The sequence below is a fragment of the Leptopilina heterotoma genome, unplaced genomic scaffold (assembly GCF_015476425.1).
Source record: "Leptopilina heterotoma isolate Lh14 unplaced genomic scaffold, ASM1547642v1 Lhet_42, whole genome shotgun sequence".
Lineage (NCBI taxonomy): Eukaryota > Metazoa > Arthropoda > Insecta > Hymenoptera > Figitidae > Leptopilina > Leptopilina heterotoma.
The window spans coordinates 1712266-1737585 of NW_025111078.1; the positions used below are offsets into that span (position 1 = coordinate 1712266).

General features: G+C 28.9%; 1 protein-coding gene across 6 annotated transcripts in view; it reads right to left on the reverse strand.

Moving 5' to 3' along the window:
• The window catches only part of LOC122506435 (lachesin-like), a 333080-nt gene that overhangs the window by 95493 nt on the left and 212267 nt on the right, over positions 1-25320 (reverse strand). For 4 of the 6 annotated variants that reach the window (XM_043618603.1, XM_043618604.1, XM_043618602.1 and 1 more), the window contains exon 3: positions 17472-17656. In XM_043618603.1, the coding sequence (XP_043474538.1) occupies positions 17472-17656 (185 nt within the window). The remainder of the gene's footprint in view (positions 1-17471; positions 17657-25320) is intronic. The other 2 variants (XM_043618607.1, XM_043618606.1) reach the window with 1 other exon arrangement.

Sequence of the window (25320 nt, forward strand, 5' to 3'; positions counted from 1 at the left end):
AAAAATTTCTAATATAGCAAAAGAAATTTATCAGAGTTGTTTGATGACATCTATTGGAGGACATCTATTGATGATATTTCTGATTATCATGTACTCATTAAACATTTGCGACTTGCCTCAATAACTATTTCACTCGACATAGGACGATAAGAAGATGATGGACGAGTAAATAAAAAAAATCGACACCAAAGAAAAACATTTTAATGATAAGACGTTGTGTCAAGTATTTGAAGAATCGAAAAACTTGTTTCTCATCCATTATATATTGGTATATTTCATCTATTTTTATTTAATAAATTTATAATCTTATGACATAGTTTGATGCACTAAAAAAACCTATCGTCTGATATTAATGTTGATGAAGTAATTTTTCAGGAATTTTTTTTTCTACACTCACGCTCTTTGAGTTTTTTCAACTGGCGTATGTTACCTATATACATAAATATATGTCCCTTTAATGTGTGTGGTACATTGCCCTGACACCGCAGCCATTAAGAAGTACACATAGCTACACCGTACTTTACGTTTTTTTAAAGCTCTTTAAGCGGCACCTTCAACCGTCCGACCCAGAACGGGTAGCCTCTTTAGAGCATTTCCTAAGCTTTTAACGAGGCTCTCATAAAAGCGTGCGGAATAAGTCGCGTTCTTGCCATTTACCGTTTTTACCTGTACAGTCTCAGTGGCACAAAAGTGGACACTACCAAGTAAATACATACTATCATAGTTTATATATGTTTATACCTATATGCCATTTAAATAATACACACCAGAAATTAAAAAAGAAATACATAATCGTAAATATGTATGAAAGTTTAGAAGAAGGTTTAGATAAAGAAAAATAATATTCCTTCTGCAATTAAATTATTAAAGTTTTTATTTGAATCCTTTACAATTAGAATCAGAGAGAAAGAGTAGATCCAGATGTCTTTAGGGACACTGAAACAAAATTAGAAATTTGTATTAATCGAGAATTTTAATGGAGGCAACAAGCGATACCTCCTTCAGTGTTAGGTTGAAGAAATGACGTTGTCTAGCGGAAACAGAGAATGCAGTAGATTTCCCTCAAATTGTTTTCGGGCCAGCCAAAGTGAAAGGTTTAGAGTCCAGGTGTCAAAGTAAATTAGATAAAACACCCTTCAGCCTAGGAGTGACCGAATTATTGATTTCACGTTGATGACAAGGTAATGCAGTCCTAATCTTCTTGAATGAACTTGACGAAGACAAGAGTTGAAGAATTCACTTGGTGCTTGAAGAGATTTTTGGAACTGGAGTCGAAAAATAAACTCGATGACAATACACAACTAGTTAACTTGGTCGCGATTGCTGGAATGGCACGAAGATGACACTTGGGGGTAGTACACGACTAGTTAACTTGGTGGCGATTCCTGGACTGACTAATTCCGCAAGGGTGTCACCTTTTATAAGTTTCTTTTGCAAAGGGAACTACGTCATACCATCCACTTTTATCACCTTTGGGTCAATCTAATAAAATTTTTTTTCCATGTAAGTCGGTAACCAATAGAAGAATGACAAAATACACATGACCATATTTGGCATCTGCTATCCAGACAAAGACTTCTGATCAATACTTGCTTCGATTAGAAGAAAATAAGGATTCAGATTCTCACTTAGAATATTATTACAAAATAGTATTTTATAAATATAAAGTACGTCGCGATGACGTGACAATATTTTGAAAGAGCATTTTTGATAAACAATAATGAAACCAATTTACAAATTATTATCAGATCGAAGAGTGTGGGTCGAGTGTCAAAACACAAGTCCGAGGTTTGCTGAGGTCAAACATGTTAGCTTTAGCTTCTGTTGGCTGAAACCGAGTCAACAACTTATTAGTAGACACAATACCGGACTTACGAAGGACAGGTCGTTAAATAGGTTGACTTTCTTACAAGTGAAGGACTTTAGGTTCAATAGGTCTCGACTTAGGTGCCAATTCTCGTTAAGGAAACTCAAGATCGTGTTCGGAATTCTAGATTAGATTACAACACCTTGCAATGCTAGAGGTCATAATAGAAGGTTTATATTCATTAGAAAGAGGAAGTAAATATTATTCTGTAACGGTAATTAAAGGCTTCGGAGTACTTGGAACTAAAAATGTCGCCAATAAAAATCTAAATCTTGTAGTATGTTTAAAATCTTCAAAATGTCGAAGAAGAAGAAGAAGAAGTTGCAAAGATGTCTTACAACCAAAGGTTGTTTACAGCACGGTAAAAGATGGACCAAAGACTTTTGCGACCTCGTCAAGCAAATGCTGTTTGTGGATGAAAAAACGACAAACACTCCTACTTTGCAGGAAGAGGAAAACCTTCATATTGAAATTAAAATGATTCGAAAGATATTTATATCATGTTTAAATATTTCATACTATGGACACTATATTAGAACGTTCTCTGATGATTCCTTCTTGCTGCTTAAATATTTATGTACCTCTTCATCTATTTTACTAAATATACTGCTAAAGGTCTTAAAATTGCCATGTCTAGTCGTATTCCATAACTCCACATCTCAAGGTTTTAAATGATTGATTTGATTTTTATTTTTAGTCTCCCAGGTAACAAAAAGCGGGCAGAATTTCCAGAAGTGTGCCCTCAGCTTTTAATAACCGGTTGCATAATTATGTTACACGTCAGTGTATTTCTGACAGTCACTAGTCATCTTTCATTCAGGATGGAAGAACCAAGAGGGAACAACCTAATTCTCAAGTTTGGTTCGAATAAAAATGATTTGTAATTTAACCAATCGAATAATTAGATATTTAATTCTATTCGCAGTCTTGATTCGTCTAAAAAGTACTGCACACAAAAATGAAATAGTAGAGTCCTGGTTACAATAATGTTTTAATAAATCGTAAAAGGCAGCAGCAGAATCTTCTAATAACCGGTTATATGTTAGCGTTATAACTAAGGAACATTTTAGGTGCATCTAAATATTCGTCGAAGGTTTGATAGCCGCGAGGGATAGGGGAATTTATCTTCAACATTATCACTGTCGACTTTGTATTTCTAGGAATGGGAATAAGTGTATTTTAATATTTCTGTACAATCATTGTTGTAACTGAAAACCCCTTTTGTAGCAACGCAGCATGAATGAGAAACAACTTTTATTAGTATGACCTGTTTTCAGAATAACCTGTGTATACTAACGTAATCTTGGTTTTGTTCGTCGCAACTAAAATAAACAAAATTAGCATTAACAACTAAAAATACATTTTTATGGCAATGTAATTATACCTTTCTCTTTGTATTTCAGAATAATTATTACGAACCAGTATTTGAGTGCCTTGTAATTGCAGCATTGCTTCAAATTCATAATTCCTCCTTCAGTATTTCATAAATAGATAGTATTTAATCTAATTCTATATCATGCTGTCTAAAATTTCCAGCTCACCAGTAAATTAAGTTTAGACTTTTGGAATTGAGATGAAAATGTTTGAACTCAATCTATTGAACTTGTCAGTGGAAGATAAAAGCAAAAATAAAATTTCGTCTTTAAAAATGTAATACGGATCTTGTTCTCCATTAGAAAAAATTGTAATAAGATTTTAGAAATGAAGTTACAGAAGGTCAGGATCAGTATTGTTTTCTACAATGCGAAAGCAATTGGTTTTGCTTTTGAGAATAAAAAAATAAAGGATCACTGGATTCGGGGTTAGTAGAACCTGGGCTAGCGAGAGCTATATCGATTAAAATACCAATCGAACACGCACGGCCAACAACTCCCCGAGGATTCGAGGCTTGGTGTTAATCTTCACCTTCTTCTCTAGCCAAGTTAAGGAGCAAATTTTGAACCTAAATAGTGAGAGCGAGGGGAAAAAGGGAAATAAGTCGATAGCAAATTATCCACTTTACAAAGGATAAATTTTCCTGAAACTTATCATTCAGAGATTTTTGGGATCACTAATTAGATACTAGAAAATTATAATTTTTTTTCAAATATATAATAAATTAGTTTTAAATTTAATTTCACTTAAAATATTTGAAAAAGAAATTCTGAATCCTTTTCATAACAAGTTTCTTCTATCTCTTATTAATAAAAAAAGACAACTTTTCTTTCTTTCCAACTTTTGCATTATTAAAATAGGATTTTACTTTTAACAAGCAAATTAAATATTTCAGTATATTAAATATTGTATTTTTCATTACCGATAGTTGTAAATCTACTTCAAAACAACATTACCAGTAGATAAAAAAGTTTGATTTATTAATTTAAAAACAATGTAATTGAAAATGAAAATTTTCTTTTCTGAGTATATTTTTAAATTTCACTTTTCTTTAATTAAAAGTTTTTATTCTCTTCTGTAATAAAAAAAGAAAAGAAAATTATTTCTTTGTATTAAATTATTCAATACCAATACATCAATCCAAAGAATAAAGTTAAATATACTTTTTTAATAATAACAGTAAAAGTTTTTGTGTTATATTTAAATAGAAAAAGACATTTTTTACTCACGCTATGAATATTGTAACTCACCTGTAACAAAAAAGAAAGTCTATGTTATTAATCGATAAACTTTCGGGTGGATTATTTTTTCTTTCTTCTAGTGGTTTTCTTTTTTTTTCATATGCTAGCATGGAGAAAGTAGAATTTTTACTAAAAATAGGAATAATGAGAAGAAAAATAATTAATTTTGATATTTGTTTATAAAATTTGTCAAATATTTAAACAATTTGAATTATCTGATTAAGATATATTGAGAAAAATAATAATATTGAGGAAAAGGAATGCTTTTATAGGTTCGTGTTTCACTAGAAACAAGAGACTTTTTTCTTCTAAGCAAGATTAAAGATTGATTACTTTTATGGTTGAGTGCGGTAAAACATCCTTAAGGAGACATTGATTGTGCCTTATCTACTTGCGAAGGAACCATAAATCATTGACTTAAGCTTATTTCACGCACAATTTCTAATGGTATCGATAAAAGAATTTAAACTAAATATTAGCCGCTGTTAAAATTATTTTTACCGGAGATTAAATTTCTTTAAACAAATAGTTTATTTTTCAAGACTCTGTGACGGGAAAAATTAATTATTAAATAAATTATTAGAAAAACAATATTTTTATTTATTTGACAGCAAGTTTAAAAATACACTTGTTTTTACGAAGCGGAGAAAACCGTGCTGCACGTATGCAAGCCAAAGTGAATCTGTCCTTTTGGTACCTGCTTTTGGGGAAAGTCAAGCTATTTGTCTATTGTTACGTAAGGAATGCAGTCAGGACCAGTTTGTAGGGGAAGTATTTCCTGTGATAGTCTGTTACTAGTTTTAAAAAAGAGAAAATGCAGCCCCGTGTTACAACTCGATAAACAGATTTTATTTTTGTATTATTAGATTATGGAATTTGGTTTTTTGACACTGATGGTCCGTTGGGAAATGAGGATAAAATTTCTCGTCCCCAATGTATGGATCTTTTTTTAATTCGATATAAAAATAAAAATGTTTTTTGGTCGAGTCTCTGTGGTTAACTCTGTTCCTGTATTCATCAATCTGTAGCAGATAATTGTAATATTTTAAAGGATTGTGGGCATTTTTGAATTGTGCTGTTCGTCGTTTGTTTTCCTGGGTGTGCCAACGAATAGAAGATGTTTTTATTTGAATATGCTTGTCTACTGTGTTAATGTCGAATTCGTTGGCCTGTGCTCTCTCAACACCACCAGAAGCCAACTTCAATTCTGGATCCAGACCTTTCATCACCTCGAATTCGACAAGTTGATGATGATGATGATGATGATTTGCCGATTGATGATCAGTTGGGTCAAAAATGTACTTTTTAGCATTTCGAAATTTTCTACTATCTAAAATTTTTAATGCTTCTTTCAATGACATCAATTCAGTTCATCATCAGTTCAACTGCTTGTCCACTGATGAAGCTGAAACTAAATAATATTGTATTCCGAAGAAAAATGTTTGGAGAATGTTTCCTGTTATTTAGAGGAAATGTTGGCAAGACTGTTTTATATGCTTGCAATGGTTTGTTTCCTAATGATGATGAATGAGTGGAATCTAACGTTTGTAGACATCGATGAGGGATAAAACAATAATAGTGTGTGCACTGAAGACAGAGAGTTGTCAACAGTGTGTTTCCTCCCTTCGCAGCCCTCCAGTGAATACAGACCTGACCCAATTGGATTCCAGGGGATGTGATATATCGAAAGCCGGATACAAGCGCACGTTGGACGTGAAAGGCGACGGTGGGATCCCTCTGAGTTTAGTAGAACGAATATCCCACTTTGTCGCTCTGATATTCCTAGTAGCACGTCACGAATGACTGTGGGTGAGAGCCACACAATTCATACTGACAAACATCGTCAAATCTCACACAAACACAGATACAAATGTTTCCTTTATCTTGCATTTTTTTTTGCTGTAATTCTTTTGGAAATCGTCTACATGTATATATGACGAATACAACGTTATCATAAACTACAACCTACTATTTCTGCTGGGGAACATGGTATGTGGAAGCAACAATACCAAACAATCATCTCTACATGGTGCATATTCTTCGTTAGCGTCAGCATTGCCGAATGGTTCGCATGCTGATGAGAGGCCATTATCCTCTCTGCTTATCGATTTACCGAGAATCGATGAATATTTCAATTGGAGAGTCAGAATGTCAATTCGTTTCAGAGTAAAGTGAAACTTGAAATCTGGTATGATATTGTTCTATCTTCGAATTCCATGTTTCTTATTTATGGAACTCTGCATTCTTCACATGGCGCCAACGGAATTATTCAACTCTGTACTTCTGTATAGAAATTATAATCGATGATGGATTTTCTTTCATCCTAAGCAATATTCGATAGTGTAAATTACAAATTTAATGTGGATTTGTGTTTGGATCTTCTTTCATCATAAATAATATTCGATTGTGTAAATTACAAATCATTTTTAATGTGGGTTGTAACGTTTTCTTTTGCTTCGTAATTTTCTATAAATTCATTAACACATGAACATAATAATTAAAGATAGTACACTAATTATAATTAAAGATTAACCATTCAAAAAATTTCTTTGAAAAATACTATTCACCTTCAAGAAGAGACAAATTTTAATTACAGTATTTAAACCCTGTGTTAATTTTGAAATATCATTGACTCTAATATTCAAATAAGATCTGCTTTTGAAATAAAGGAAAGCTTCACTTGACAAAAACCAGCGCACGAAGAATTTAAAAATAAAATTTTCTAAAAGGGTTTTATGTTTAAGAGAAATCCTCCCTTTTGACTGATTTTCTTTTAAGCTCTTGTTAATTTTATCCTGTTATTAAGGACCTTGCTTGTATTTCCTTCTCTGCTTCTTTAGTGAGTAAAGATTCAATTTCCCTTAGCATCCACTTTATTAAAATTCGTATTAAGAAAGATGAAAAGCACTGCGAAAGACTTGATTAATTTTCAAGACTAAAACGATGATCAATTACATGCAATTATGATTATAATGATGAAAGGGGGTCCTTGAGCGAAAATGAATAGATGGAAATTTAATTAATGAACGGAAATTGAAATTTACGGATACAATAAACTCTAAACAAAATTTGTATCATGTGGAATAAATATACATAACACTTTATGAAGTAATGAATTATTTTATGATCTTTTGTCATTATTTTTTATTATCGATATTAAAGATATGCATTTACGTCATTGTTCTAAGAAACTTTACAATTAGACACAGTTCTGTTGTTCTGTTTTCATTTATGGAAATATTGGGTTGACCCACGACAATCAACTACCTTTTGCTAACATCACCCACAATTTTTTTTTTTTTTTTTTTTTTTTTTTTTTTTTTTTTTTTTTTTTTTTTAAATCATTGTAGCATTTAACATAAAACCATCCATAGCAACATTTTATGTTTAAAAATCAATTAGTAATTCTAAACCTACAAACTTATTTCAATCAGATTGATTCTTACTTGAAATTTGCATTCAATTTTTTTTTTCCAAAAGCAGACAATCGAAAATTTTACGCTTCGCTAAGTCAATATGAATTACGAGTCTATTTTCGCGAGCCAACGAGAAGACGAATGGAAAAGTCTATCCCTGGGAACTTTTGCAGGCGTAATCACGGGAAAGCTACTTTTTCTCTAGTCGGTTAAATTATGTTTTACCCAGGGATTTATTAGTCGAGCGAGTCACGAACTGCACACTTATTACGTGTAATCAGTGTCAAATAAATAAACGTGGGAATGAAAGGTACGAAACTCGAGCAAGTTGACGTACGCTTGAAATAAACTTTTTGATTCAGATGAATATGAACATCGGTAATGAATGAACTATAATTACAAAACTCGAATGTCTGAATGACTACACAATTTTAACATCAGGAGTATAGTCAATAACTGCCTTGGAGAATTATTTCTCCCAAAAATCTCCGTCAATTTTTTAAAATTCCATTTTCCAAAAAACCTATTTTGAAATTAGGTTAAACATTTTTTTTTTCAAATTATTTAAATTTTTTTTTCGACTCATTGCTTTGGCATATAGTGAGATGATAACATCGCGCTTTTTTTTTTAGAATAGGAGACTAAAGGGAGATAAAAAAAAAGAAGATCAAAGGGTCCTTCAAATGGAGTGGAACAAAAACTAGCTAAATCTGTCTCCAGAGATAAACAAAAGGAATTATCGAAATCGAAATCTAAAGTGAAGTGGATTTTTCTTAATAATCTCTACTTTCCAAACAGTTCGACAATATTTTTCGAAAATGAAAAAAAAAATTCTCTAGACATAAAAAGTTGATATAATTCAAATATTTTTTAACCCCTCTTTTCTAAATCACTTATTTTCAGTTAAAAAAAAATATTTCAGCGGTCAAAATTTGCAAGCTTTTAATTTAAACCGAAAATTAAATATTTTTTCAGAAACATTTACCAAACGCGTTATTTCAATTTTAACCAAATATTCTATTGAAAGTAATATATTATACAGGAAAATTATTCATGGTTTGAACCACAGAAACTAAAGTCGTCTTTCAATGTAAAGTTTCAAGTTTCCAGATCCGGGCTTATTTTAAACAGTTGGTGGTCACAGTTGGGCAACTTTACTTGAGGAAATGCGAAGCAAACATCGAAAGATAACCGAGAGGGAAATCAAAATTTTGTTACGTAAATAATAACAAAAACAATATACAAAGATATTATACATTATCCTATTAACATTGAAATTCGAAAAGTATTCAAGACTTTTTTTTAACAAAATAATTTTTTTTTCAAATTTGAATGTGTATAAAAAAAAATTTACAGTATTTGGAATTAAAAATTTATTGAACTTATTCAGTCACTGTATAGACACGTGTAATTATCAACATTTGACACATGTATTGCAGCAATTATTTACATTTAGCAAAGAAAATTAATCTATTTGTATTGAAAGAATTCTTCAAATAATTTAAAAAAAAACTACCTTTAGAATTAATCGGTGATAATGAACAAGCATTTTTATTAAACGAAACTGTATAAAAGCAAAATAAAATTAAAAGTTCTTATTCCTTTTCTTTTCGTTTCCTGTTAAACATGGAGATGATAAAATTTATTCTGTAAGTTTTTTATACTCATCAATTATTGATTGCAACATATTACTGAACATTTATTAACTTTTATTTTTGGATTCCAGCTTTCTCCAGGTGGCAATTATATTAGCCTACGATAATTCTGAAACTTTTGATGAAAATATTTTCCATGGTGGAATTTTTAACTTTTCGGAAAACAATGCAAAAATTATTCTAGAATCCACTGATATAAAATTATTAACAGTTGCCAATGCAGAAATGAATGCAATCTGGAATCAGCAAAGTGATTTAAAAAATCCTATTCACGCTAATAATAGTGCTAGAATTTTTGCAAGAACATCTGCTTTCAAGAAATCATTGTTAAGTTTTATTAAAAAAGTTTCTTGGCATAAATTAAAAAATCCATATTATAGAAGACAATTTTTAAAAATGGGTGACATTGGAATTGCCGTTCTACCCTCTGAGGTAATTAGAAAAGATTTTTTAATAGATAAATTTTACCGCATCTTGCTTCCTCTCTTTTCTTAATAATTATTTAGAAAAAAAAATAGAATACTACAATTGACATTGAAGAAAAGCAGCAACAATTAAAAACTGTTGCCAAGGTTTATCACTAATGGTATTGTGAACGCGTCACAATTTTGCCAAACATAAGAACGTCTTCTTTTACCTAATTTGCATATCTACTTTTTTCATGTAAGGAATAATTAACGTATATCCAAAAATATTTTTATTTTTAAGAAATTAAGAGAATTTGAAGTAGTTATGAATAAAATGGTCACAACATTTACAACTGCTAAAGTTTGCCACATGGAAAATTCGAAGAAACCTTGTGAGCTGAGTTTAGAACCAGATCTTGTAAAATTGATGTCTACTAATCGAAATGAAACTATTCTCAAACACTACTGGACAGCATGGCGAAATGCTACTGGTGCTAAAATAAGACCCTTCTATGAACACTATGTTACACTTGGCAATGAAGCAGCCCAATTAAATGGATTTACAGACAAAGCTCACCTTTGGTTGGACAAATATGAAATGAATGATTTTCACCAGCACATTGGTAGGTGTAAAGAGAAATTAATTTATCAAAAGTATTGGTTATAGTAAATTTTGTTTAGCTAAAAGGAATTTATTTATTTTTAGAGTCCGTTTGGAGGGAGATTAAACCTCTTTATCTACAACTTCATGCCTATGTTCGGAAGAGATTGAGAGAAAAATACGGAGGAACAATTGTCGAGAGAGATCAAGCAATTCCAGCTCATCTTCTTGAAACAATGTGGGCTGATTCTTGGGAAAATATAGCAAGTTTTACATTACCCTTTCCTGGACAACATCTGCCAGACGTGACTCCTAACATGATCGAACAAAGTAAGAATAGTTCTAAATATTTGTCAATACAAATGCAATTAACTGCTTTTCCATTTTAGCAAATTTAACAAATTTAACAAATTTAATCAAGCATGATCAAACATTTTCAAACTTGTACGTTTCGAGTCCCGTTTCAAGTCTCACATCTCTAATACAACAACTGTTACAGATTACACAGCAAGAAAAATATTCAAATTAGCCGAAGCATCTTTCATATCAATGGGCATGAATCCAATGCCCGAATCATTTTGGAATAAATCAATTTTCGAGAAACCCACCGATCGTGAAATTATTTGCGAACCGAGTGCTTGGGATTTCTATAATGGAAATGATTTCCGAATAAGAATGTGTACAACCATAAATGCAAATTCCCTCCAAAGAGCACATCACGAAATGGGACACATTCAATACTATATGGAATATAAAAATCAACCGGCAGTATTTAGACGTGGTGCGAATCCAGGTTTTCATGAGGCAATCGGTGATATGATTAGTTTAAGTATCACAACTCCAAAACATTTGGAAAGAATAGGACTCCTAAAGAATTACGAGCACAATGATGGTGCCTCAATAAATCACTTGTATCTCAAAGCACTCGAACTAATTTCAAATCTTCCGTTCGCATACATTATGGATTTGTACAGATGGAAAATATTCCAAGGAGAAATAACATCCCGCAATTATAACAGCGAATGGTAGTAAAAAAAAACAATTCTTAAAAACTCTTGAAAATAGAAATGTATAATAAAACTGATTGTTCCCTGTAAAGGTGGAGACTGGTGAAGGAATTCCAAGGAATCAAAGCACCGGTGGAAAGAACAGAGAATGATTTTGATGCCGCTTCAAAGTTTCACATTGCTAATGATGTTGAATACATAAGATACTTCATCAGTAATATCATTCAATTTCAATTTCATCGAGCCTTATGCATTGTTGCTGGGGACTTTACTCCAAATGATCCTAAATCAAAACCACTACATCAGTGCGATATTACAGACAGTCCAGAAGCTGGAAATTTGCTCAAGTAAAAAATTTTTTCCGATTGGAAAAAATTTCTCCTTCAAAATAAATCCGATTATTTACTAATTTAGCCCCTTTCTAAATTTTCAAATTTAATTTAATTTCAGGAGTATGTTAAAGATGGGATCGTCAAAACCATGGCCTAATGCAATGAAAGTACTTACTGGTACAAGATTCATGAACAGTTCTGGACTCTTGGACTATTTTCAACCTCTAAGACGATGGCTTGAAGAGGAGAATAGAAAAACGAATGAATATATTGGATGGAAATAGAGTAGAAATGGTAAGAAATTCTTTATGGTTACTGAAGTCTATTTACCAGAAAACGATAACATTTTTAATAACATAGTTTTTAATAATTTATTTCAGAGTGTGAAAAAATTTATCTTTATCAAATTAGTTCTAATTGATATGAGAATACCAAAGAAGATATCACGTTAATTACGCTTATTTACAAATAGTAATTTTACATTTATAATTATTATGAGCTAATACAAGTGTTTGATATTATCCATACCGATACAGAAAGAGCAATGTTTGATAAAAAGTATTTAATATCTATTTGTAACGAATTTTCTAGTTCAATAAAACTTATTTAAATATTAGCATATCTTGTTTTACGTGTCATGTATTACGTAACTGTAAGGAAGGCGATAAAAAAATTTCTTTCACGTGTAGGAATTTTAATGAACTTCTAAATCGTCGTTAATAGAGTGGCTTATTTTGTACAACGGAAGCAAGTTCGCCTTATCCTTTTATGTAAAAATGGACCAATTGTCCTTAATAATATATATCTGTAATTTTGTAAAACGTCTTTAAATTTCTTATTATCAGGGTTGCCACAAATATTCAATTTTATTTTTCCCTGACTCTTCCCTGATTTCCAGACAAAATTTTCACTTTTTCCCTGGACCATAAAGAATATTCTGATTCACTCTAAAAATTATTAGATACTCAAAAAAACATTCTATTACATTTACTTACGAATTTCTTAAATTGTAAAATTATTCCCAAACATCAATAACTAAATTTTTAAATAAGTATTTAATTATTATTTTTCCATAGGAATTAGAATTCTTCAAAACATTCAAATTCAAACATTTTTAAAATTCAACAACTTATAAGAATATTATTATAAAACACGAAGTCTTCGACTCGGAGTGATTGATATCTTCATGTTTTATAAAAATTTTAATTCCCATAAAATTTTTCAAAAAAGAATTAAATCATTTACAAAAATTATAATAAAATTCTTCACATGGTTTCAATTATTTTTAATACAATTTTAGATGAATTTCTCGAAAAATAAAATTATCTTCAAAAATTTTTTTCAAGAATTAAATTAGGTACATTTTACAAATAATAAAATTCTTCGCAGAAATTCAAAAATTTTCAAAATTTACATTTTTAATACAAGTTTTCAACAGAATATAATTATTTAAATAAAATGTAATAAAATTCGTTGCATAAATTCAATTATTTTTACAAGTAATAAAATTTTCCACATGAATTCAATTATTTAAAAAAAATTGATAAAATTCGTTGTAAGAATTCCATTATTTTCATAAATTATAACATTTTTCTGAGGATTTCAATTATTTATAAATTATAATACAATTTAAAGTAAATTCCCAGAAAAATGGATTCTCTTAATTTTTTTGTAAGAATTTAATTACATTTCACGAATATAATGAAATTCTTCGTTGAAATTCAAATATTTTCACAATCTACTTTTTTGATAAAAGTTCTCAAAAGAATTCAATTATTTAAAGAAATGTAATAAAATTCAATGCAGGAATTCAATTATTTTCATAAATAATAAGATTCTTTACATTATTTCAATTATTTAAAAAAAAATTTGAAAAAATTCATTGCAAGAATTTAATTACTTTCATAAATTAATAAAATTCTTCACAGGATTTCAATTATTTTTAATACAATAATTTTAAGTAAATTCTTCGAAAAATGTCACTATTTTCAAAAATTTTGTTAAAATTCTTCGAAAGCATTCAATTATGTATTTTTAAAAATTCATGCTATAATGCTTTCAATATTCAATTATTATCTCAAATTTTAACTGAAATTCATTTTCATGAAATGAAAATCAATTTTTATTGGAAAATTCTACAAGAATTCAATTATTTAAATAAAAATAAAATGCAAATAAATAATTTATTGAATAAATGAATGTTTTTCAAAACTAAATTATCATAAAGAATTTTATCAACAAATTTGAATTTTCTCGAGAAATTTTAATAAAATTTTCAAGAATAATTACATTTTTCGAAGAATTCAATTAAAATTGTATTAAAAATAATTGAAATTCTATGATGAATTTTATTATTTATGAAAATAATTGAATTTTTGTAAAAAATGTTATTATTTATAAAAATAATTGATTGTGATGTTTGCTTAGAATTTTATCAAAATTTTTTTTTAAATAATTGAATTCTTTTGAAAAATTTTATTAAAACTGTAGATATTGAAAATCATTGAATTGAGAAAATTTTTTTGAAAATAATTGAAATTTTGCAAAGAATTTTATTAAAATTTTTGAAAATAATTGAAGTTTGAAGAAGAATTTTATTATTTTTTAAAGATAATTGAATTTTTATGAGAATTTTTTTAAATTTTTAAACATAATTGAATTTCTGCGAAAAATTTTATTACTTTTGAAAATAATTGAATTTCTGCAATCATTTGTAACTTCTTAAAAATTCAATTTTTTCCAGTTACTTAAATAAAAATCCCTTACTTTTCCCTGATGAATTTTACTTTCCCTGACTTTTCCCTGAATTCCCTGATTTCCCTGACCTGTGGCAACCCTAATTATCTAAGTGTAATAATTTTTTTTAATGAATCCATTATTTCATTATAATAGAAGAATATTTTCTGACCAATAAAAGTTAAAAAGCAGAGGGAGAAAAAAATCTGTTAGTCATAAAATGAATATAGTCCATGGGGCTTGAAGAGAATAATATTTCATGACGCTATTTCATCTTACTTTTACCTTCACATAACCCCATTTCGTTGCGCATCGTCTCTCTTTGACCTCACCTTCTTTTCTACGTTTTATATTCAGTTCTGTCGTATTTTGTCCTCGTGTCACATTACCCTCTTCCACTATTTTGTTCTCTTCTATTTCATTCTCATTTCACGCTCTCATCCTGCTATACCTTCCAGTTTCCCTCATTTTCTCCTCCCATAGTATATACACGAGAAAAGTAGTAATAATTGTAAATATTGCGGACGATACGACTGTTCATGGCCAATAGTTTGACAAAAAGTGTCGGTTGTAACTTTCTTCACTGTTTTCTTTTTTTAAACATACGTAGTTCTTCTTTGTGGTAAATGGGTTCTAACAGTAAAAAAGTGCAAAATATTCCACTGTTTTAAATAAATAAATTAAACAATTCCTTGTGAAATAAATTAATAATAATACTGTCGAGCTGGTCAATTAGGAAAAAAACCCAAGAAATATCATTTTTTTGATGTTTAATGTTAGTCTATCTGGAGACGACTAGATACTACAAGCAGCAATGCCAGACTCCCTCTCCCCACCACTGAGCGCTGCCCCACTATGGAGCGTCCTCCCCACTCTTCGAGCAGTTTGGTATTTATAGGGCACGCGCTAGCATTTCAATCAGTTCGCCTATTGACACGCATCGAAACTTTCCTCAATACCAAATGAATGTTCTATTCCTTAACTGTTTCACTTACATTACACTAAAACACTTGTCTGCATTCAGTTTTGCCACTAATATTACAAGATCCGAATAGGAAGCAATCTTCACACATCCGTTTACCGAATGACAATGTTTTTTTATTAAATATTATTCTTGTGTAACTCGGATGATTCTAAAATTAATTTTGATAATTATGTTTAATAATTGTTCAGTACTGTTGGCTTTTCGTAAAATAAATATTCATTAGTACAATGACGTTGATCTATCCAACAGCTTAAGTGAATTTTAGTTCTGAATTTGCTGAATTACAAGTGTTAATTAAAGATTCGAATAAATAAAAAGAAAATAATTATTAATTAATCCTTACCGTTTCAAAAGTATTTAATATCTTTGAATAAAAAATTAATTCAAGTAAATAGTAACAATTATCTTATCAATTTTTATATCTAGAAAATAAATTTCAAAAAAATATTAATCGCCATATTTCTATATAGATCCATTAAAATTTGTTATTGGGAAAATTTCATTTACAGTGCCAATCTCAGTGATGACTGCAATTTTATGAAATATGTTCCGCATTTTTTCTTTTTTTTATATACAGTAGCAATGAAAAGTAAAAAAATAAAATAAAATCTGTACAGGAAAACGAAATCATCGTCGAAGTTTCTTTTTGTGAAATCTGTTCGCATAGATATTTTCCATACATGTATGCATACTTTGGACATTCAAATACCAGATGTTACCTAACATTCACGTGCAACTGATATACGCTCTGCATGAGATACAAAGCACACTCAATACACGCTTCAAAATTTCCCAGGACATATTTCACTCGTCGTACTCTTCTTTCAAAAGACATATTCATTCAACTGTTAAATCTAAATTCGATAAAACGATTTAACTTTTCATTCGTTTCGACACCATCTATTTAGCGTTATTAATTTTTTCCCTCTATTTTCAAAAAAAATAATTATTAACTACATTTTAATGTATAGAAAGCTATATTAATATATAAGTATTTTTTTGTCCTTAAATTTTTTTTCTACTCCCATATAAACTGTTTGGGAAAAAAAGCAAACATTCCAATTGAATGTTAAAAAATGTGTAAATTTAGTACAGTACAAGTGAAACAAAAGTACTTGATAAAATAAATACCACTTGAAAAAACACTCATTACAATAAAATTAATCAATAACAAATAGGGGTATTAAAATTTCAATGATCCTTTAAATTGATGCACGAGTCCATTGGAGATAAGGGGTGCTTTGTGTTAATAAAATATTGACACTCGATATTTTGCTCACGTACAGGGCTTTGTGAAAATGCAATTATTTGTTAAGTTGCTGAAATTGTGTTATTTTTAAATAATTTCAGATTCAATGGACGTGAAATTTAATGATTTATTAAATTAATTAGAGCTTTTTTCGGTTTAATTAAAAAATAACAATGTGTAATTTAAAAATATCAAAACTAAAAGTAACGAGAAAAATGAACATGCCATTTTTACTAAATGAATATACTCTCGAATTTTTACGATCATTAGATTTTAAAATATAATGATATTTATAGTATATGTTTATTTATACTTGAGGAAGTAGAGGTGTATTTGTAGAAATATTTTCCACCGGGTTCTAGAATAATTTACCAATAAATGAAATTCAAAAGAGTGGTCACAGAAGGCGCCATATAAAAGTTTATACGTATATATATCCAAATAGTGAGATACATGACAATGTCAGAAGTACTTTTCAAGTCAACTGAGAGTAGGAACCGCAAAGTGTGAAAAGACGAATCGAAATAACTATTGTGTGAGAAAACCATTTGTAAAACTTGTTGGAACTTTATAAAGGAAAGAATACACTTGACACACTCACCGTTTTGTTGTTTATATTTTTGACGCGGCAATTTAGGTACGTCGTCTTTCCCAATAGAGCTGTCACGTTTTTCGATGCTGACTTGTCGATATAGGGCCCCAATCGTGCTGCTTCTTCAATTGTATTTGGGAAAGTTTCTCCATTTTTACCACTACTCCCGTGCAGCATACTGTAGCAATTGACTGCTGAAACAATAAAAAAAATTTGGTAAACGTCCACTTTTGTAAATAGATCTAAAAATATGACATCAATATTTTTACAGTTATAGATAATTTTAAACTTTTAATTACTAATGAAGAATTTAACTTTAGCAGCAAGTTGCATTTTAAATTCTTTGAATTAGAATTAGGTGTTCTTATGATAATTACAATTATATTCATAAATATCGTCATGGTTTACCTTCTGTTGGTAAATTAGGAAAAAAAACCAAGAAAATAAAATTTTTATATTTAATGTTAGTCTATCTGGAGGCAATTAGACGCTAACTTACCAGGCGCTTAGCTAAGAAATCAACTCACGAAAAATTACTGATTTCTCAATACAACAGGAAATAATTTCTAGTCTCCATTTTGTTGCAAATTGTATGAATATTTTCTATAAATAAAAGTTTCCCACCCAAATGCCCGTTAGAGAGAAGTTAAGTCGGAATGAACTTGGCGAAAGAATCTTAACGGAATGAAATGTTGGATGTATTGGGTCAAATCAAAATTCGATATTTGTCGAGAAGAGGCTGCGGAAGTAATTAGAGGATGGGATAACTAGATTATATCCGTTCCATATTCTGCAATAGGGCGTAATCAGCGTATGATAGTTATCTACGTTTGAAATACGAATAGCTGTTGGAAACACTACTATGTTGATATCTGCTTTAATTATAAGCTGTAAGCAAAACTTTTTAAACAAGTTTTAGATCGCAATTCACATTCTTTATAATTGCCTCCAGAGAATGACCAATTTAAAGATGTTATTACTCTCCCAACATTGTTGAGAATTACAAATACTTTTTCATTAAATTTCATTTTAGTTCCTGATGGTAAACTATGAATGGACTAACACTCTAGTCTTGATGAGCTGAATAAAAATATCAAACTAATTAATGAGGATGTTCAGGCCGTTTATGATTGGGCAGAATCCAATAAGCTTAAGATAAATCTCAAGAAAAGTTATTCTATGATTATTGGTTCCTCTTGGAATATTAAGTGTTTGAATTTGGGTGCATGCCCTTCAATTAAAATAAATAACACTGTTATTCCTTATGTATTATCTGTTAAAAACTTGGATGTCACTTTTCGTCAAACTCTTTCCTGAGATAAACATGTTGGATTAATTTGTAGAAGTGTTTATGCAACCTTACAACAATTTAAATAAAATAGAAAAGCTCTTTCTGTCCAGTTAAAGACTCAGCTTGTCTCTTCGTTGATTCTTCTTCACTTTGACTATTGTTGTGCTGTTTATAATGATCTGACACTGTAACATGATTGCATTATAATCCTTATTATTGTGATTCTTTTGGTTTAAAATTTCTTTTCGTGATCTGTATAATTCTCTACTGTTTGTATTATAAACATAAATATATTGTATTCGTTGTAAATCAATTGTTGTTCTCATGGTTCTCCTGGGACAAAATAAAGAAATTCTAATTCTAATAGTGAAATATTTACGAAATTCTGCCAAATGTCGTGCTGATCATCAAGGAACAGAACATTCATTTCGTATTGAGAAAAGTTTCAGTGCGTGTCAATAGGCGAACTGATTGAAATGCTAGCGCGTGCCCTATAAATACCAAACTGCTCGAAGAGTGGGGAGGACGCTCCATAGTGGGGCAGCGCTCAGTGGTGGGGAGAGGGAGTCTGGCATTGCTGCTTGTAGTATCTAGTCGTCTCCAGATAGACTAACATTAAACATAAAAAAAATTATATTTCTTGTTTTTTTTTCCTAATTTACCACCTCTTCAGAATAGAAACAGAGTCAAAAATTACAAATATCAACCTTAATGAATATGAGACGAAATTGAATAAAAAATATAGTTCAATTCAATTCGCAGATTGAAAGAACTCGGGGTTGAACTTTGAAGGGATAAGGGCCAACCGGGAATTGTAATTTAAATAAAAAATTAGAGATTACGTTGATATCCAACAATAGAGCGAGTGAGCGTATTAGAATTTTAATCGAGACACTCACATATCCCGGTGTTATCTCTCGCGACGGTCCATTACACCCAGTGTCGCGGATAATCTGAAATAACGAATGAGGCGTAAAGCCACGTCGCTTATCATTCGTAAACGCAAACATTTGATAGAAATTTTTAAACTAAACATTTTTTTTCCAAATCAATTTTTCAAAAACAATTTTACAAATCAATTTTTCAAAACAATTTTACAAAACAATTTAACAAAACAATTTTTCAAATCAATTTTTCAAAGCATTGTTCAAAAAACTTTCCAAAAAAGAACAAATCTACTTTACATTTGTTATAAAATTATACATAAGGCGAAAAAACGAAAATTTAGGTCAAATTGATAAGAAAAAAATGAGACAAGAGACTTCAGATTCTCTTTTTTTTTTTGCAAAACGCTTTTTATATTTCACGCCTCCTACAATTCAACGGTAGAATATTCAAATTGCAAACTGAGAGGTTGGACAAGGGGGAGGAAGGCTGTGTAAGGGAGGAAAAGAGGATGCTTATCATTCAATCTTCTCTTCTTGGATCTACTCTTCCATGCTTACGACCTACTCTGAAATTCAAATTCGCAACTTTTGCTTAAATGTTAAGAAAGAACGCGCATCTAAGTACTTCGGGGTAAATCCCGAAGCATTACAAAAAAATATCAATTGAAAAGGAATTTCTTTAATTGATTCATGAATGGAAATTTTTTCAACATTCAAAAGTAAGAAAATGTACAAAAACGAGAAATTTATATTTTTCTATTCTCGAGAACAAAAATGAAAAGTCATTTTAACATTGACATCGTACGCGACTTGAAGATAAATTAGAAATATAAGGTGATTAGGAAAAAAAACACCAAAAAATATACTTTTTAGATAATATTCTCATTGCTTTTGATTGTGATCATTATTAAATATCTTGTATCTAGATTCATCGTCTAACTACCGGTTATTAAAAATTACTTTAATTTATATCAAAACTAAAAAAACAAATTTAATGAGAATCAAAGTACTTTAATTAAAGTTACTTTGTGGTTCGTAGTTTGCAAATTCCCATCCAATTTAGTGATCCGATATTGGAGAGATCGAAGTTTTTGACTCATGGTCCCGAGGGCAATGAAAACACTCATATACGAGTTTTTAAAAACTTTTGAAAACCATCTGAAAACTATAAAAACAAATTTTAAATTTTTCAATTCTGTTTTAATGTACACAAAACAGGTTGAAAAAATAAATTTTCTTTTTTAGTTATTGTACAATTAGAATTTAATCAAATTTGCTTGGAAATCACTGATTACAAAATGAATTAAATAAATAATAAATGAAATAAATGATTACGAATCTAATGTGTTTTTTTAAATTCAAAATGGCGGATCCAATATGGCGGACGAATTTTTAATAATCAAACGGATTTATTGGAAGTTTGTTGTACAGGGGTTTTCGGGGTGGCTTATTATGAATTTGAGGTCAGATTTACAAAATTCAAAATGGCGGATCCAATATGGCGGTCGTATTTTTAAAATTTACTTGAAATCGCTTGAAAATTGTTACTCAGGGGTTTTTTGGGTCGCTGATTATGAATTTGAGGTCAGATTTACAAAATTCAAAATGGCGGATCCAATATGGCGGTCGTATTTTTAAAATTTACTTGAATTCACTTGAAAATTGTAACTCGGCGGGTTTTAGGGTCGCTGATTACAAATCTGATGTCAGTTTTTTTAAGTTCAAAATGGTGGATCCAATATGGCGGTCGTATTTTTAAAATTTACTTGAAATCGCTTGAAAATTGTTACTCGGGGGTTTTTGGGGTCGCTGATTATGAATTTGAGGTCAGTTTTTTTTAAATTTAAAATGCCTGATCTTGGAAGGCCTAAAGAAAACGACTTAAATGGAAATTCCTATAAAAGATTCTTTTTTAAATTCTACTAAAGAAAAATATATGAAATTAGAGATAAAATTTCAAGATTATCGTGGCATGTGCTGCAATAAAAAAATAAAATGTTGGTTCACTGCTCACAAGTTATTTCTTAAGCTCAACTACTGGAGAGCCTTTTATATCTCAACAGAGAACAGAAACTTTATGGATTTCCATTTTCTTTCATATCGTTATCAAGATTTTAAGAACTAATTTCATTTTTTTATATCACTCTTTTATCCCTTTATCATTGAGCGAATTATATAGGCCATATTACAATAAACATATTAAATTACTATATTTCATAAATAAAATATAACAAAAAAAAAATTGAAAAAACCTATAATAAAATCAGAATATTTTTATTTCAATAAAATTCTAACTTTACTTTTTTTTCATTTTTTCCCCAACTGTATTAAGTTTTAGCTTCATGCTAATTACCCATCGGATGCAGTTTCGAAAAAAAAAATTTTTTCCCCTTTTTCAAAGTTTTAGGAGTAATTTAAGCTTTATAATATCTCTCACTCTTTTGTCTTATACCTGACCCTCTACCTGCTCTCTTGAGAGTTTCTCATTAACATTCTGCTGAAGTTGAAGGAAGCTCGTAAAGAATAAAATATATTGCAAGACTAAAATGCAAAAATTTGTCTTTTGCAAACTTTTTTCTTATTTAATATCATAACACAGAACTCGAAATAATTTGTATTTTGAAAAATCTTATTTTGAAAATAAAATTCTAAAATACGATAAGTTTAATTGAATGAAACGAGAAAATTAGAAAAAGAAGTAAACATAGAATATTTCGAAATGAAAAATAAATTTTTGTTTAACATTAATAGAAGAATTTGACAAAAAAAATTGTTTATTAAAACAAATTTTTCTATGTACAATATACACAGTATTTGATTAAAGGTCTGGAGTTTTGTTTTTTTTAATACTTTTTTATATTCTTTTTTTCCTAGATTGAACTGAATTTATCGGAAATACAAATCACTGTCAATCGTTTAAAATAGAAAATGTATATTTGGAGGTATAAAAAAAAAGTTCCGTATTCTATATATATATAGAAGCCTAAAAAAATGAAACCACAACTGATTGAAAAATGGTTTTTAAATTCAACAAACCCGCGAGATAACAATCAATAGGTAAAAAATAGTTTCTAAAAATTGTTTTCGTGCGAGCCGTTTCCTTGAAAATAAATCGCGAAGACGAGGGAAAAATTTATTTTTATTAATTATTTCAATTAATAGCCAAGTTTAGATAAAAAAAAATTATTTCTATTTATTTTTCATCAATTAGGAAAATATGAATAGAATATAAAAAGAAAATAAAGTAGATTAGATTTAGAAGAAATCGAATATAAATTTAAAGAAATGGATTTTTTCCCATTTACCTAAAAATGGTAAAGAAAACAACAAAAAAAAGACGATTCAGATTGAAATAAATTTTTTATCACCCCTAAATGTTAACGGTAGGTGAAAAGCTATTTTTACTTTTTTTTCTAAAGTCTTTCTTCGATAACTTCTTAAGATCTGCGCATTTTATCGTCGCATCTCACATTCGAAGACAAGAAAAGTCGCTTTTTTCCTTTTCAAAAAAAAAAAAGAAATCCTGACCATATAAATCTTACTTTTTTCCAGCCAAGACTGTCACACTATATTGCTTTTAAATTCAAGAAAAATTTTATTACTCTGATGCTCTAGTTTTTTTTTTGAGATGCTAAATTTCAGATTGCACTTTTCTATAAAGGTATAGAAATTAAATTTTTAAAAATGTTTTTACAAATAAATAATTCTACAGCTTCTGGGAAGGCTAATTACGAATGCGAAATCAGATTTTCAAAATTCAAAATGGCGGATTCAAGATGGTGGACGTTGAACGTCTGAACTTGTATAAGAATTTAACTTTAATATTAAATATTTGTTAAACAATTTACAATTTTTTGTTAAATATTATTTGTTATTTCAATTTTTTGTTAAATATTATTTTGTCTTTACAGTTTGTAAAGTAATTAAAGTTGTTAATTATTATTTGTTATTAGAATTTGTTGTTAATTATTTTTTGGTATTATAATTTGTTGTTAAATATTATTTGCTATTACAATTTGTTGTTGAATATTAGTTGGCATTACAATTTGTTGTTAAATATTATTAATTATTACAATTTGTTAAAGTTGTAGTTATTACTATTTGTTTTTATAATTTATAATGTAATTGAAGTTGTTAATTATTATTTGTTATTATAATTTGTTGGTAAATATTATTTGTTATTACAATTTGTTTTACAAATGAAGTTTGTATAATATTAATTATTATTAATTAACATTATTAAGAAAGTGAAGATAAAAAAAAAGTTAATGATGAAGTGACATTGAAGTCACTCGGACGTGACAATCAGTATTTTTTCTCTTATTAATTTTACACTTTAATATTTAAATTTCAGAAATATAAATTTCCTCAGAATGATAAAATTTAATTTCTACTTAGAAATATGTACAATTTTTTTTTCTTCACCAGTCACTTAATCGTGCGATTCGACTGATATAACTCATCGTTTCCTGGAGAGTTATTAGAGGATTGATTTTCCTCTCGAGCAAACGAGTTAATTTTCACTCCGACTGCTTTCTCGATATAAAGTGTAATTTGTAGCATTATATAGAAAAGAGAGAAGAATCGAAGAAACTCCATTTCGTTCATCTCGACATTGCAATTTTTCATATTATTTTTTTATCAAATAGAAAAACTACTTTCGATTAAAGGAAACCAAAAAAAAAAATATATATAAATCATTTTTTTAAATGTGACACACTTTGTTAAAAAAAAGGAAATAATAAATTTCTTGTTCTAAACCAGAAAATTAATTGTTATAATATAATTATGAAATAATAAATAATTTAAAAATACACAAAATTTAATGTATTTTAAATTTTTAATATAATAATTTAATTTTAATATATTTTAAGTTAGAAATTGTTAAATAAAATACGAATGTACTTAAAACAAACTTATTTAATTCAGAAATTCATTACTTTAAATTTATTTATATTTTACTGGGAAAACTTTCATCACTAAAGTCAGTAAATTTAGAGTTTGACTTTTGCAAATTAACTGAAGTATATATATTTGATTTACAAAATTTAAGTACATATTTACATGCAAAGTAGACCGAAGAAAGACCCCTCTGAATAATTATCAAAAGATTAAATCTTAAGAATAATTTTAAATTAACTCTTCAATACAAATTTTATTTTCCCAAGGAATGCGAATCTTTCAATTTATAGAAATCGAATAAGAAAATAAAACTTTTAATAATAATAATAATAATAATAATATGTAAAATAATAATTAATATTAATGGTAGTAATAATAATTGAATTCGATCGATTTTTGAAGAAGTCCGCCATATTGGATCCGCCATTTTGAATTTCGAAAATCTGGCCTCGGATTATTAATATATATATATAATTAGAGTGATAGGTCTTATCGATAGCATAAAATCTATTAACGAATAAAAATGTATTCTTAATAATGTAGTTAAAAAAATTAACATCCCCAGTGGTCTTAATCTAAAAACATAAAAATTCTTCAACCTCTCCTGTAGCAATAAAAATAAAGTGATAAGTGACTTTTATGATGTTGAAAGTAACATTTTATGTCGGTATAAAAAAATGTTATAAACTGAAAACTTTTTTTTTTCCTTAATATTTTCTAATTATTAATGTCATTATTAAGAAATTATTTCAAAAATTTTTCAAAGTATATAAAAAAA